The sequence below is a fragment of the Camelus dromedarius genome, chromosome 5, assembly GCF_036321535.1.
Source record: "Camelus dromedarius isolate mCamDro1 chromosome 5, mCamDro1.pat, whole genome shotgun sequence".
Lineage (NCBI taxonomy): Eukaryota > Metazoa > Chordata > Mammalia > Artiodactyla > Camelidae > Camelus > Camelus dromedarius.
This window is the reverse complement of record NC_087440.1, coordinates 12,083,959-12,099,353: the sequence shown is the minus strand read 5'-3', so window position 1 is coordinate 12,099,353 and position 15,395 is coordinate 12,083,959. Positions and strand designations below refer to the sequence as shown.

The 15,395-nt window shown below is 37.4% G+C and overlaps 1 protein-coding gene across 5 annotated transcripts in view; it reads left to right on the top strand.

Annotated features, from left to right (window-relative positions):
- The window catches only part of UNC13C (unc-13 homolog C), a 599,855-nt gene that overhangs the window by 371,645 nt on the left and 212,815 nt on the right, over nt 1-15,395 (top strand). For all 5 annotated transcript variants that reach the window (XM_064485583.1, XM_064485584.1, XM_064485586.1 and 2 more), the window contains 3 exons: nt 6,171-6,239; nt 7,846-7,935; nt 12,549-12,677. In XM_064485583.1, the coding sequence (XP_064341653.1) occupies nt 6,171-6,239; nt 7,846-7,935; nt 12,549-12,677 (288 nt within the window). The remainder of the gene's footprint in view (nt 1-6,170; nt 6,240-7,845; nt 7,936-12,548; nt 12,678-15,395) is intronic.

Here is a 15,395-nt window from a genome sequence, read left to right as displayed (position 1 = left end):
AGCCGCATAGTGGGATTAGAGCTAATATTTAGTTGTTTTTGTTTTGCATTCATCTGTTTACTAAAATTGTCAATTTCTCTGTATGAAACTTGTATTTGATAATAAAAATGGAAAAAAAGAGTGAAAGTGGGTGAGGAAAGGAAAGATTGTTCTGTTAAGGAACTTGAATGAGAGGATAAATAGAGATTGGTCAAGAGTGAAAAGGTTTTGCCATGAAAAACCAGATTATTTTTACTGTCTGGTTGGATAGGATTTTTTACCATTTAGTAAGATAAATGTGACCGTATTTATAGATTGTTAGGATGGGAACTAGCTGCAGGTTGCAGATTTATCAGATGGGGAATAAGTGACACAGTAACATCCCGGAGGAGAAAGAAGTAAGTGTAGTCACGAGGGCAGAAGGAGGGACATTCTGTGGCATTGGGTAACAGTGATAATAAAAATCTGAAAATTCTTCTTCTTTGGAATGCAAAAGGACAAGTTCTGTTCTGAAATTTGAGGAGATAGTGTGTGTGAGTCCTTGAGGAGAATGCTTTTGATATAGGAGTGGAAAACTGAAGGAGTGACACCCTATTTCCTTAATTTTCTGTATGGTTCTCTGCAGGACAAGAAATGCTCGTCCGTAAGACAAGGGCTATGATATAGACACATGAGGTAGAGGAGGCTGAGAAAGGTCTGGGTAAGCTCCTGAAGGGAATAGAAAGATGAATGCTTTGGGGCCAAGTAAGAGGAATGCCTGGTAAAGCTGAAGGTCTTATTTGAGATTGGGAAGTACGAATCTGTTTCCACCACAACTCATGTGGCTGTGATTTTTTTTTTTTTCTCAGAATTTCTCAACATTCAGATACTAATGTAGTAAGAAATACAGCAGATGGTTAGATTAACTCTAGGGGAAAATTTTACAAAAAAAAAAAAAAAGGCAATGGAAGGGTAAGAGAGTTAATATATAGGTGATGCTGTCAAAAGAAAATTGAAGTGATCATCATGGAGAGTCTAGGTTTGATAAGTGGCACCATGAGAGAAAGAGAGACAGAGACAAAGGATTTGTGTAGGAACATCAAACATTTAGTCAATATTACAAAAGGGAAGTCTCAGGTCCAAGATATATTTCTGGGAGTAGATTGCTGTGAATTAAGTGTAAAACAGTGCTGTTCTGGGGCTAGTTTGTACCTGCTGAATTTGCAGAAGTATTGCAAGCTGGTTGTAGAATACAGCCATCCTGGAAGCTGGAAATACTTGAAACTGGAAATACTACAATACTTACATCATGAAAATTGGCAAATGTTAAAAATCAAGGCTTTCTTTCTTTTGGAGAGATGATTTTGCAGCGTATCACTGAGTGCAAAGATTGCTGGAAATCACGGAGAGGAAAGAACTTTATTGATCAGACATCTCTGTGGATGTTGAAAACACCGTGGGTAGAGCTAGAGTTGGAAAGGAAGACAGCTCCATGAGGTGGGGGGTGCATATTTCAACTCTGAAGAAGTCTTTAGGAAACTTATTTAGTGAGTTATCTTAAGCACAAATAGCAAATTAATTATTAGTAAAATTGATGTTTATCTAGCTCAGTTTTTTTTTTCTTGGTCATAGATACCCTTTTTGGCATAACAAGTATGCTAACACGTACTCCTTTTTCATCACACATACTCTTGTTTGTCCACTTGTTCATTCATGATGTATTTCTGTGGTCCTTCATGTAAGGCACTATGGTAGATAGTAAAGGGACTGAGATAAAGGTTGATCTGTGTTCTCCAGGGCTTACACTCTAATGGGATAGTCACATAACCATGTGTACAGTAACTGTAAATCCCTCCCCAAATGGGGTAAGCGTCAAAAGAGCTGATATTTATAAATTTGTGATTGAAGAGGAGGAAGTGACTGACACTCTTCAGAAGCTTATGGAAACTTGGCCAAAGGAATCGTGCTTTTAGGGATGAGTAGCATTTTTCAAAGTCCAAGAAATAATAGGGAAACCACCTTAGACCTGGGAAGACTTTTAAGTAAAGACGAGAAGCAGTAAAGATGCAAAAATAATTTCAAAGTTTGTATCTTCCTGAGTAGGGAAGGTAGAATAAAAGATGGATGTAAAAGAGGAAGCTGTGTAACTGGTTTGACATTAGATTGCTGAGGACCTTTAATGCCCACTGAGAGGTTTGAACTTCATTCTTGAGGCATAGTGTATAATCTGATAGACTTTCTTATTTAGAAAGATGACTGTGTAGAGGAAATGTTGCAGAGGGGAGAGAGAGAATGTGCAGGAGACAGGGAGTCAGCTTCGGTGAAGGATGCGAACTACATTTGTGGTGGTGATCACTGTAGTGTACTCAGATGTCAAATTAGGATACTGTGCTCTTTAAACATATGTCATAATTTAAAAAATCAGCACCTCCCCCTAATCACAGAACCACACTCCCAACATGTGCATTCTTTTTCCAAATCCCCAGGAAATCAAAATTTCTGATAAAGTGACAAAAATGCTTATAATTATAGAAAATGCAAAAAAAAAAGTCTAAAACAATTTGCAAAGAAAGAAAAGACAAGACAATGCTCTAAAAATGAAAAAGGGAAATTAGGACTTAGCCAGGAAGAAACCTTTCTAAAGTTTAGTCAAACTAAGGGAAACATTAGGCTTTCTTGTTCAGTGAATGATAATATTTCGTGCTTTTCAAATTTGCCCATAAAGTTACTCTATATATACTCTTCAAATTTGTCACTTACTAATTACTGTGTTGATGATAGCATCTTTGTGATGGCATTTTATAACTTTGTGTTATACCTGTTGGTATCAGTATTAATCTCAAATCAATAAGAAATGTAAATATATGTCCAGTATGTTCATATGATTAACATTAATTAAATTATCAAATATTATCAAAATAACCAATGCATTAAAACTACTTGAAATAGTTCTTTCCTGCTTAAAGAATGACTGCTTTTGGTATGACCTGGAAAGAAACCTTGTACAATTTGCTGGTCCAGGTCAGAATAATTTCATCCTATTCTTGTAAATTTTATAATAACCTAAAATCACATTGAACACGCAGCTCAGGCTCCTCCCAGGGGACCTGAATCAGGTGAGGACCCCCAGAGGTTAAGCATCGTTAGTTTCAGGTTAAATCTACCCCTGCTGTCAGAGGAGACACTGAGAAACACAGAAATGGGAGAGAGAAACTCGGGATGGTGCAGACGTTTTTAAATACCTCATAAGCACTTTTCCTTTTGCAAGTCCCAGGATCCTAGGGAAACTTCCCAAGAGTGTCCTTGTGGGCGAGATACCACCTCCTCCTACTCAAAATTGCCCCTCTTTTCATGGGCCTAACCTGGCTCATCAACTGGTCTTATATGGCTCGTGAGCTAAGAATGGATTTTACATTTTTAAATGGTTTTTTTAAAATCAAAAGATTATTATTTTGTGGTATGTGAAATTTTCATGTCAGTATCTGTAAACAGAGTTTTCTTGGGACACAGCCATGCTCATCTGTTTATATATTGTTTATGGAAGCCATTGTGCTACAGTGGTAGAGTTTAATAGTTGTGACAGAGACCACAAAGCTGAAAATATGTACTGTCTGGCTCTTGACAGATACTTCGCTGACCTCTGGTCTAGAGTTGTTCTTGTCAACTAATTAAACTAAATTTTTGATAACTGATAATAGTTAGTACTCATATTATAGATTTGGCCCCTACCAAATACCAGACTTACTCAGTCCTTCCCAAATACAAAACACTGAATAATGCGGTAGTTTCAGATATTGCTGTGTGCCCCTCAGAGAAACCCTTTTTAATCACACAGTCTTTTCTTATTTCTCAAATCACACCATGTAGGTAATAAGCCTCCTCTGCTCTCACAAAGACAACCTCACTCTAGCTAAATAGAAATATGGTAAATAAAATTAAATTTCAAGCCACCCTGCTGCTTAAAAAATGCCTATCAAGATGCAATCAGCAGCGCACTTTTAATTTCACATCCTCTAATGTTGTTTGGGATTTAGCATCCCCAAGCCTGGTCGTTTCCTCCTCAGTTTTGTTTTCCTTGAATGTAAATTTTCCAGCTGGGCACTGAAGACCTAGGTGGGGAGACCAAGTGTGTGATCTGTATCAGTGAGAATTCTGTTCAGCTGCCTAAAACAGAAACTCAACAAACTTAAGTAAATAATTTTTCCCATATAATCTAAGCGCAGAGGTATTAAGGAATTCAGGGCTCGTGCAGCTGATCAGGAAGGTAATTTTTTGAAAGGATGGGCAGACAGTTAGGGTGAGGTGTGGGGGCTCCTTCTGGCTTCCTGCCTCACTGTTCTTAGCATGTTTAGCTTTTCCTCTTACTGTACAAGATGACGGGTGGACCTTCTCAAATCCAGTCTGAGTTTAAGGAGGGAAAAGGAGAGATGCACAAAGGACCGATGGATTAAAAAAGCCTGACGAAGAATTACAGAGCAAATGCTAATACAACAAATGCTCTTGGCCACGTGCTCTTCTGGAGTCTTTCCAGATTATAATTCATTGATAATTTGCTGCCTGGGTCCATCCCCTTTAATAAGCTGGTGACGTCTCATTGGGCAAAACCATGCTACATGGCCATTCCTAGAGTAGAAGAGGCCTGGGAAGGGAGGCATTTCATAAAGGACACATTGACTCTTGAGGAAGGAAGAGAGGAAGAATGGATAATCGGGCAGACGACCAGAACAGTTGGTCCCAGTGTTTATAACAGGACCAGTGACTTGGGTCATAGTATGGTTGACCAGGGTCATGTCCTCTGTCTTAATGATTTGTACCAATCACACAGGTCACAGAAAGCAGCCAGAGACTGACATGTACACAGTGGTTTTCACAGTCATTGAATGATGAACTGTACTGTGGCCGAGACTAATGATTGTAGTGGCTCTTTTATTTTTCTATTTTATTTGGGAGCCACTGACTCATACCAGTGGAGGTAGGGGTTTAATAAAGGACAGCCTAGGTCACCTTCTCCCCTGGGAAGGAATGAGAGAGTAAGAAAGAAAATCTAAGACACTCATCGTATTTTTTTTTTTGGCAGCTTTACTGGAAAGTCTTACTTGCCTAACAAGATGGCAAGCTTCTGGAAGGCGAGGTTCATTTCTTAGGCTCCTTCATTGCCTCCACGTTGTTGGCACTCAAACTTAGTTCACTAAGTATAAGCCTCATAAAAGACAGTTTATTCAGGAAATTGGAGTTTCAACTGAGGAACAATTCATCAACTCCTGTTAATATTCAGCTCACTTCATCAAGATCTATGACTTCAAGGGATAAGGGTTCTATATAAATCCACCTTGTACATGAAACTACTAGGAAAAATGTCTACTTTTGCTAATATATTCCGAAGTACAATTTAGTGTTTACAGAATATTAATGTAGGGAGAGACCTTTGCTATCATATACTACCACTCTGTTTATTTTTTTCACTTTTGATTAGAAATCTGAGAGTCAGAATGGTGTTTTGTCTCCCTATGAAGGTTGTGACTGATGTTTTTACTTTGTTTAACCCACACAACTGTATACTCATGCTTATTAGCAACACTCCTTAGTTCTTCTATGGAGAGGTTAGTCTAACCCTGATACAGCATCAGAAGGAAGCAGTGGTCGTTTTTGTTGGCCTAATATTTTACGCATTTTTAGCACTAAATCATAAACATACTTTAAAGGCAGTCGATCCTTTCAGATTATGAAGTCTGTACTTGTTACCAAAAGGAAAATGCTTTTGAGATTGTCTTTGACAACAACAGCAGCTGTTCCCACTCCCATAGATGGGAGAAGTTTAAAAACCTATCATTTAATTTTGGGGAGGTGGTGCGGTGTGCAGGTGGAGAAGGAGTGACGGGTTATATTTTCTCCTGCTGACTCATATGCTGTGAATCAGTACCAGGGCAATTCGGTTGTCTGGATTCTTTCTACATAACACAACTTTGGAAACTTTCTCACTTATCATGTAGAGTCAGCGTGACTTAGGGGAAAGAGCATGGATTTGGTGTCAAAGGGACCTGAGTTTGAACCGCTGCTCTGCCACATAGCAGTTCTGTGATCTCAGAGAACTCACTGACGTCTTTGAACCTTTCTGTCTGTAAAATGGGGACAGCAACTCAGGCGAATTTGGTTGTGAAGACTACATTTAGAACGATGATTCTCTTCTTCTGTTTTGTGTTTGCTTTGTTCAGAGGGAAAAATTCATAAAGCTACTGGACCAGTTGCATAACTCTTTAAGGATTGACCTGTCAAAGTATAGGGTATGTACAAAATTATTTGCCTAAAGGTAAAAGATTCTGTTTGGCTCAGATGATTTCTTGTCATATTGTAAAAAAGTATATATATTCATTATGTAAGGGAAAAGTAAACATACTGACCTTGGAATCTTGGGTCCTGTACCAAGTAATCAAGTAGACATCCCTTGTTCAGGTACCTGGCCCACATAAGCCTACAGCAATACTGGGGTGTGTGTGTGTGTACAGCTTTAATTTTATAACTCTTTTACTAACCAGCAGACTGAGTGGCCCTCAGCTAATTCATGAAGCATACATAAGGCCCCGTCCTCATCTTGAGAGCTCACCCCTTCTTACTGAGAAATTCTGCTATTTCCTCAGCTTTTGAGAGTCCTACTGGGATTCACTGCTTAATTCACTCCTAGATCAATCAAATGTGCTCTTTTGAAGCTGTCCAGAGTTCATTGTCAGCAATTGTATGCTTCACCGCCAGGTGAAATATACAAACTCACACAAACATATTCTTGTGTGTGAAAACATGTAATTTGAGTGACAAAATATCTTAATGACCAAAAAATTTAGTTACAGATTTTATTTACAAAAAAATAAATCTGCAGTAACAACTATGGCATTCTTTAACAGTTTATTCTAAACATCTTTCCATACCTGCACACATGTATCTCCCCTGCATTTATTTTTTAGTCTCTTATTGATGGTCTCTTTAACTGTACAATTCTGGAAATTATAATTCCAAATTTTGTCAAACTCACCTTTCATGTTGGAACTCTGGGCAGCACTATGGGGAGAGAACTGCTTTACCAAGCAATGAAAATTTTATTTGGAGGCAAGAAGGACCTTGAGGCCACCTCATCCACCAGCACTTTGACACCCCACCTAAGCTTGAGTTCATGACTATCAAAAAGTTACCTGTGGTTTCCCTGATGGCTCTTTAAAAAGCCTATCTGAGCACATGCTAATGTGAGAAATTTCTCAATGCTAAAATTGTTTCTTTGATTAAATATTTTTATAATTAGATCTTTCCTTTCCTTCAAAATTCTGAACATCTGCCATTTTTAGGTGACATTTCTCACCAAAGTTCAGTAACAGAAACTTTTTAAGTCCACAGAACTTCAGGGAAAGACTATGCAGTGCAGTCTTTTTTTTTTTTTTTTTTTTCCTTTTTAACTGTTAAAAGTTTCTTCATGGCTAAAAGTAAACATAGCACATGTGAAAGTTCCAAAAAGTATTTTGAAAAAAATAACCCAGCTTGAGAAAATTATAGAAAAATATTTTCAAATATATGCCAACCCTCCGTCTTTCAGTAGGAAAACTCTGCTATGAAAAAAGGATGAATAGCCTAATAAAACTGTGTTAATGATATTATTTTGTATGTTTTTATTGCATTGTGGGAATAGACAGACTGTGGCTTTCTAAAGACTAAGATGAGATTATTTCCAGCTTGTTCAGTTTCTGTGATGTTTTACAGAAAATAGTGTAAGAATACTGTGGGGCTACTTTTAAAATTTTATACAGTTTACTTCCCATTTCTTTCACAGAAAGCTGGTTGTAGTTTATTTCCCACTGGAGGCTTAATGTTGCTCATTTGCCCATTGTCTGTTTCCTAATTAACCAGGAGAACTTTCCTGCCAGCAATGCTGAAAGACTCCAAGATCTGAAATCCACCGTTGACCTGCTAACAAGTATCACCTTTTTTAGGATGAAGGTACGTCATTTGTTTTTGTCACTGTCCCCGCATGACATAACACATTTCTTCCCTGGAAAGTTCTGGCTTTACCCTTCTTTTATCAGTGTTTTTCATCCTCAGTGATTAGGGTGTGGTGCCTTTGCCTGAGCTAAATGAATCTTCCAGTGTAAGGTGTGTTGAAAAAAGGATTATCCTCAACACAAAAGATATTCTGATACACTTGGCTCAAATCCATCTTAAGCTCACTAGTAAGTCGACAAAGCTAAGAATGTTAAATGGAAATGGAGTTCACTTCGCGTTTTAGTTTTCACTCGAATGTCTCGCTGACTTATTCATTGCAACAGAGAAGCCGACTCTTTTAAGTGTACCCTAATTGTAGCAACTACCATTTTCTGCCCTGGGAATGTCTGTATCAGGATGGATGTGATTGCTTAATCTATTAGTATAATTAATTATTATCTACCAAGCTAGGCAAACATTTATTTTTAGATATATCTCCTTTGCTTTAATTGCATGTTCTCTGTAGTCATAACTTGGCTTGCAGGACAATTCATATAAAGCATTTCTTAAAAACATTTTGTCAGGCTCTGGACTAAACATGTTTGCTCTTTGAAAGAGTTTTATGAATTTTTTTTCAGGAAATTCCTATACAGTTGCCATGATTATCTTAAATTGGTATTTTATAATATAAGAGAGACAGAAAATAAAATAATATTCTATCAATCATCAGTCCTTCAACGTTCAATTAAAATCATTTTGTTTAAAGTCATGGTTCAATTAGGTGACTGGGATAAATAGTTTACATCAATGCTGATCAACATCTGCAGGAAGGGTGTGCAGCGAATGATAGTGAGACCCAGTCTGGGCTCAGTGGGAAAGGGGATGCCTGCCATTGACATTGAGGGGTGAGGGATGGGAGAGAGGGGAGGGAGTGCCAGCAACACTGCTGCATACCTGCCCTGCCTTTCCTCAGTCACCAGCCTGGCGGTGTTTAGGAAACAAAATAATCTCAAACTTGCAGCCCTTTCTCCCCAGCCCTCACTGCCAACTGATGGCCTTGCTTCTGATTTCATTGGAAAAAAACAGGAGCAGTTCCTGGAGACCTGAGACCACGTGCTCCCACCACCCACCCCTCTGCCTCCTTACCTGCATCTGTGTCCATTTACTCTTCCTTCTTTTTTTTTTTTATTACTATTGATTAGCTGTCTGTTCTCCTAGAAAAGGCCATCTCTTCCGCTTGTGCAATTAATTGCACCCCCTTCTGAGTACACATACGTCGGTCTAGCAATCCTCCCCGCTCACCTGAACTTTCAGACTTCCCCTCTCTCCTGAATATTCTGTCACCAAACATGCCATCAATTTTCCAGTCTTAAAAATACTGCTTGACTCCACTTTCTTCTCCAGTTACTACCCTAATTCCTCTTTTCCTTTAATACCGAAACTCTTCAAAATAGTCCTTTGTATGTTTTCTTTCCAATGTATTTTCTCACATTATCTTTTGAACACATTTTCTCCTCTCATTATCTTTTTTTTTTATTGCAGACAGTAAAATTCATTGGTTTTGTTATACAGATCTTTAGTTTTGACAGATGTGTGGCTGTATAACCACCACTACCATTATGATCCACAACAGTTCCATCAGCCTCCAGAATTCTCTTGTGCTGCTCCTTTATAGACAACCCTTCTCCAACCCCTTGAAAAGCCACTGATCTGTGGTCGTTCCCCTACAGTTTTGCCTTTTCCGGAGCATCATGTAAAGGAAATAGTAAGCTATGTAGTGTAGCATATTGGCTGTTCATCCATCTTCTTGAGAGTATCTTCAGTTCCCTCCTTTTTATTGCTGAGTAGTAATTCTTTGTTATGCATGTATTCCAGGCCTTTAGGTTGTTTCCAGTTTGAGGTCATAACAAATAAAACTGTTACAAATATTCAGGTACATATTTTTAGTGTTAATGTAAGTTTTCATTTTCCTTGGGTAAAGACCTCTGAGTGAGTTTCTTCAGTCATTAGGTAAATGTTTGTTAAACTTTACATGAAATGTCCCCTGTTTTCAAAGCAGTTGTACAGTTCTGCATTCCCAGCAACCGTGTATGATTGTCCAGTTGTTCTACATCTTCTGGTGAATGAAGCTCTTGATATTTTTCATGATTTTAATTTTTTTCAACCATTCTAATAGGAGTGACATTTTATCTTACTGTGTTTTAAATTTTACTTTTATATTTCTTAATAGTGTTCATCACCTTTTCTTGGGCTGATTTGCCATCTGAGTTTATTTTATGAACAGTTTGCTGAAATGTTCTGCCCGTTAGGTTATTTTCTTATGGGGCACTGAGTTCTTTACGTGCTCTGGATACAAGTCTCCGGTCAGGTACTTTATTTGCTAGTAGTTTCTCCCTGTATGTGCTTTGTCTTTTCATTCTCTAATGCTGTCTTTTGCATAGGACAGGTTTTTAACTGATAAAATCTGCTTTACCAATTTTTCTGGTTATGGATAGTACTACCAGCTAAACTAAGGTCACAAAGAGATTTTCCTGTTTTCTTCAAGTTGTACTTTACCTGTTATGTTTAATCCTGAGTTCCATTTTGAGAGTCTTTTTTTTTTAAGTAAGGTATGAAGTATGGGCCAAGGATTATTTTGTATATGTGTGTTCAATAGTTTTAACACTATTGATTGAAAAGATCATTCCTTATTAATTGAATTGTGTTTCCATCATTATTAAAAATCAGTTGGTCATATTTGTTTGGACTCAGTGTTGTCCAAATGTCTATAATTTCACCATTATCATGCTGTCTTTATTTTTTTTCATCCAATTGACTTTTTTTTTAATTGAAGTATGGTCAGTTACAATGTCAATTTCTGATGTACAGCATAATGTCCCAGTTATGCATATATGTATATACACATATATTCATTTCCATATTATTTTTCATTAAAGATTATTACAAGATATTGAATATAGTTCCCTTGCTATGCAGAAGAAATTTGTTTTTTTAATCTATTTTTGTATATAGTGGTTAACATTTGCAAACATGCTGTCTTGATTACTGAAACCTTATAGCAAATCTTAAAATTAGATAGTGTGAGTTCTTCACCTTTTTTGTTTTTAAGAATTGTTTAGATGATAGTTTATTTCTTGTTGGGATTGCATTAAATCTATAGGTCAATCCACAGAGAACTGAAATTTTTTAAATATTTAATCTTCAAATTCACCCTTATTTTTGGAGTCTACTCCAATCAGAATTTTGCCCCATCACTTCACCAAAAATGACCTTGTCAAAAATCACCAGTGATCATCACTTTGCTAAATCTAGTGGTCAGTTATCAATCCTTGTCCCACGTTGTTCAGTTTCACTTAATATATTCCATCCATCCTCCCTCCAGGAAAGCTTTTCTTCCCTAGACTCCAGACACCCCTCTTGCTTCTTTTTCCTCCTGTCTCATTGACTGCTTTTTTCTCTTCTCTACTATTTTATTCTTTCTCATTTGTCTGATGTCACTGGGCTAGAATTACCCAGGATTTATTTTTGGGACCCCTTCTCTTCTCTGTCCAGACTCATCTAGTCTCATTTCTTTTAATTCTTCTCTTAGCTCATACTTCCCAAACTTAGATCACTAGTTCAGGCATCTCCACTACTCCAGACTCATTTACCCAAATGTCTACTTGAAATCCACTTGTATGCATCATAGGCTTCTCAGTCTTAACCTGTTGGTAATTGAGCCCCTGATCTTCCAAACACAGCTTTGCTCATCCAAGTTGAGGATACCTCCCTTGTACCAGTTACTTAGGCTAAAACTTTGGGGTCCTGACTCCTCTCTTTCTCTCACACCAATCATTCAATCTGTTAGCAAATCCTGTTACCCCTTCCCTCCAAAATTAACCAAAATAAAATTTCTTCTAAGAGCTCCTTGCTTTGCACCATAGCCTAGGCACTGTCTTCCATGACTGAATTACTGCTCTAGTCTCATGGCAGGTCTTTCTTTTTCCGTAAGGCTTCCTCATACTGCCTTAAGGTGAGGTGGTATAAGGGAGCCTTAAAAAAAGTAGGTTACCTTGCTCTTCTGCTCAAATAGTCAGTTTCTTCCCACCTTGCTCAAAGCTAAGATTCTTACAGTAGTTTCTATGTGATTTTCCCCCTTGTCTCATCCTCTTCTCTAAATTCATCTACTGTTGGAGTCCTCTGTACTAAATTCTGTTCCACTGAAACACTTGCTATCCCTCTTCTTCGTTCTATTTTTCCTGCAACATGCATCATGTGATATACTATATTGATTGATTTATTATCAACTTATTAGCTTCCTGAGGAAAGTGATTTTTGTTTCTTTTGTTCCTTGCAGTATTACCATTGTCTGATATATAGTAGGTGGTAAATATCTGTTGAGTGATTGAATGAATTATAAGTGAATATAATCCTGATTAGTGACTTTGTTTCTGTTTGAATATTTAGTTATGCTCATTTTCTGAGTTGTCACATCAGAAAGTTAAAGGAGGTGTTTGTACATTTAAAATATTTCTAAGACCACATTTTTCCTGAATACAGAAATATCAACTTAAAGTGTTTATTGAATATTGTTTGAGTTGTTTATACTGTTTATACAGCTTTTGAATTTAAGCAGATACTTTTTCCATCAGGTTCTGGAGCTGCAGAGCCCTCCAAAGGCCAGCATGGTGGTGAAGGACTGTGTCAGGGCTTGCCTGGACTCTACATACAAGTATATTTTTGACAATTGCCATGAACTCTATTCCCAGCTCATAGACCCGGTAAGAAAAGATGCTCGTCTACTTTCTGTTTCTAATAACTGCTTCCATAAATTTTGAATGACAGTAAGTGGGAAAGTACATTGATTCAATTTCACATTAACTACATACAGGTTTTATGAATTCCCTTATGTTTCCTTCACATTTGAACATCACTTTTATATACGTGAATTATTCACTCCTTACAATAACTTCGTGTACTGAAGGTGGATATTATTCTTCAAGTTGTTCAGGTGAGGAGTCAGTTTCAAAAGAATTAAGTGATTTTGCTTAAGGTCACTCAGTGAGGAAATGGTAGATTTGGGATTAGGATTTAGGATTTCAACTCCTACTCCTGTTCCCTTCCCCTAACACATACTGCCTCTGTTACCATTTTATCTCATAGAAGTGATGGATGGGAGCATATTTGTAGCATAGGATGGCAACACTGTCACATATGTAAACTAATTATTAAGAAATATTTCAAAACACAAAAGAAAATACAGAAAGTAAACCAAACATGCATCTGCTTACCACCTAGATGGCCAACTGTTAACGTTCAGCAGTTGTACTCTGCTCTTCATTGTTTAAAGGCACTCACTGTTAGACATGAAATGGCATCTCACTTTGTACGTCCTTCAAATTTCATCTCCATTCCTCTTCCTTCAGAGATGAACACTATCTTAATATTGGTGAATTTGAACATCTTTTCACATATGCTCAAGGCACACTTCAGTTTTATTTTCTGTGACTCCCATTAATTCCTTGCTGATTTTTCTCTTGGCTTGCTCACCTTTTCCTTAGCATTTATAGAAAATTCTAAAATATATTCTAGGTACTAATCTTTGTTGGTTATGTGATTTTTCATATATTATGCCCCTCTTTATAGGTGATGGGTCTTCTGTTGCACTGCAGTTTTTTAATGTACACTATGATTCATATTGCTATTACTTATGTAAAACTAGTGTTTGGGGTTGGCTTTTTTACGTGAATCTGTTGCGCCTCACTTACCTGAAGAATGCAGTTGCTCCACCAGATACTGAAAACTGCACTTACCTGTGCAACTTCCTGGTTACTTGAGTGGGAAGGATTCTAGAAAGCATATTTTGGGATGAAAGCGAGTGGGACTCACTAGGTTTCAAGCTGACTTTCTCATAGTATTAATCCTTTCTGGGGTCACTGATTCCTTAGCCTAATAGGAGAAAATAACTAAAGCTGGAGTCTGTCATTGCATAAGCTAAAGAGCGTATAACCACGTAATTGTTCATAACTTCAGCTGAGCATCCCCACTAGATGTGCTCTAGCTTGGAAACTTGGTTCTCTGGGATTTCTAGGGGTTAAATTGTCTCTCACTTATAATCTACCCTTGGGTGGCTTTCTAATGGCTCCCCTTTGTCTCTTCTCCACTCTCTCTCTTCCTCCCACAAGGCTCTTTCAATTCTTCTCCATTTTCAACATCATTGTCTTTTATTTTACCCAAAAGATAAAAATGAAGCTTTTTGTTACACCATATAAGTTACCCATACATAACATCATAATCAGTCTTACCAGACTTCACCAGCCTTAATTTTCTACTCCTTGCAATTCAGAACTCAAATTGATACCCTCTCATGAGCTCTAAATTCTGTTCATTTCTATGTATCGGCCATCCTTTTCTACAGCCATATGTTTATCCTTTTCTGTATTCCTAAAACATTCTTCCCCATCCTCTGCTTCCATCAGAATCCAACTTAAATATGACCTCCTCTCCTACTAATTCACATTAAGTGGATAAATCAAATCATCAAGGTCAAGTGGCATACCTTATTTAGTGTCTTTCTAATATGTTAATAATAATAAATAACAGTTTTATTTATAGAAGATATGTAGAAATAGGCACAGTTCCCATAAAGCAACCATGCCTCTAACAAAAAGCAAATAGATCATAACATCAAAATGAATCTACTATAGCTTAATATTTGTTGACTTGACTTTAGGAAATGTTTATGTGATTTTCTAACCAACTGGTATTCTTTTTAGGTAGATAGAGCTATAGATCTTATATGAAATCTTGTCAATGTAAGGACTGTTTGGAGCTAAGCTTTAAATTTAAGAAAAAGACTTTTCCTTAAAGATTGTTATTCCTTGAAATTCTAAAGAAAGCACCCATTGGACCTGAATAATTTAGGAATCTGATCCTCCCTAGAGCCCTTCTGAAACCATCCAGAAACAGCTGTATTGATTAAGGCTTATCTTCTTTCTGTTAACTGAGCCATTCTCCTAGAAACTCAAGTTAAGAGCTTTTTTTTTTTTTTTTCCCCTCACACTATACGCCTGAATGTCCTCAAATTCTGATGGCTTTATCTTCAAAATTAAATACCTTATCTTCATAATACATCCAGAATCTAACCACTTTTCACCACCTCCATGCTCCGCCTGGTCTGAGCCACCATCATTGCTCACATGGATTACTTTGTAATTTACTAATAGAGCTCAGTGCTTCTACCCTGCAACCTGTGTCTGCTCTCAACAGAGCAGCAAGAATGATTCTTTTAGAAAGTAAGTCAGATCACATCTCTTTTGCTTGTAATGGTCTTAATTCCCTTCATTTCAGTCAAATTCAAAGTCCTTTCAATGGCCTGTAAGACACAGGATCTTCCCATATTGCACCTTCCACCCGACTTACTCTGTCACTCCATCCTTTATACACATCATCATGTGAGTGGAGAGCCAAGTAAGCGCTTGCCCACAGGAAAGTAACAT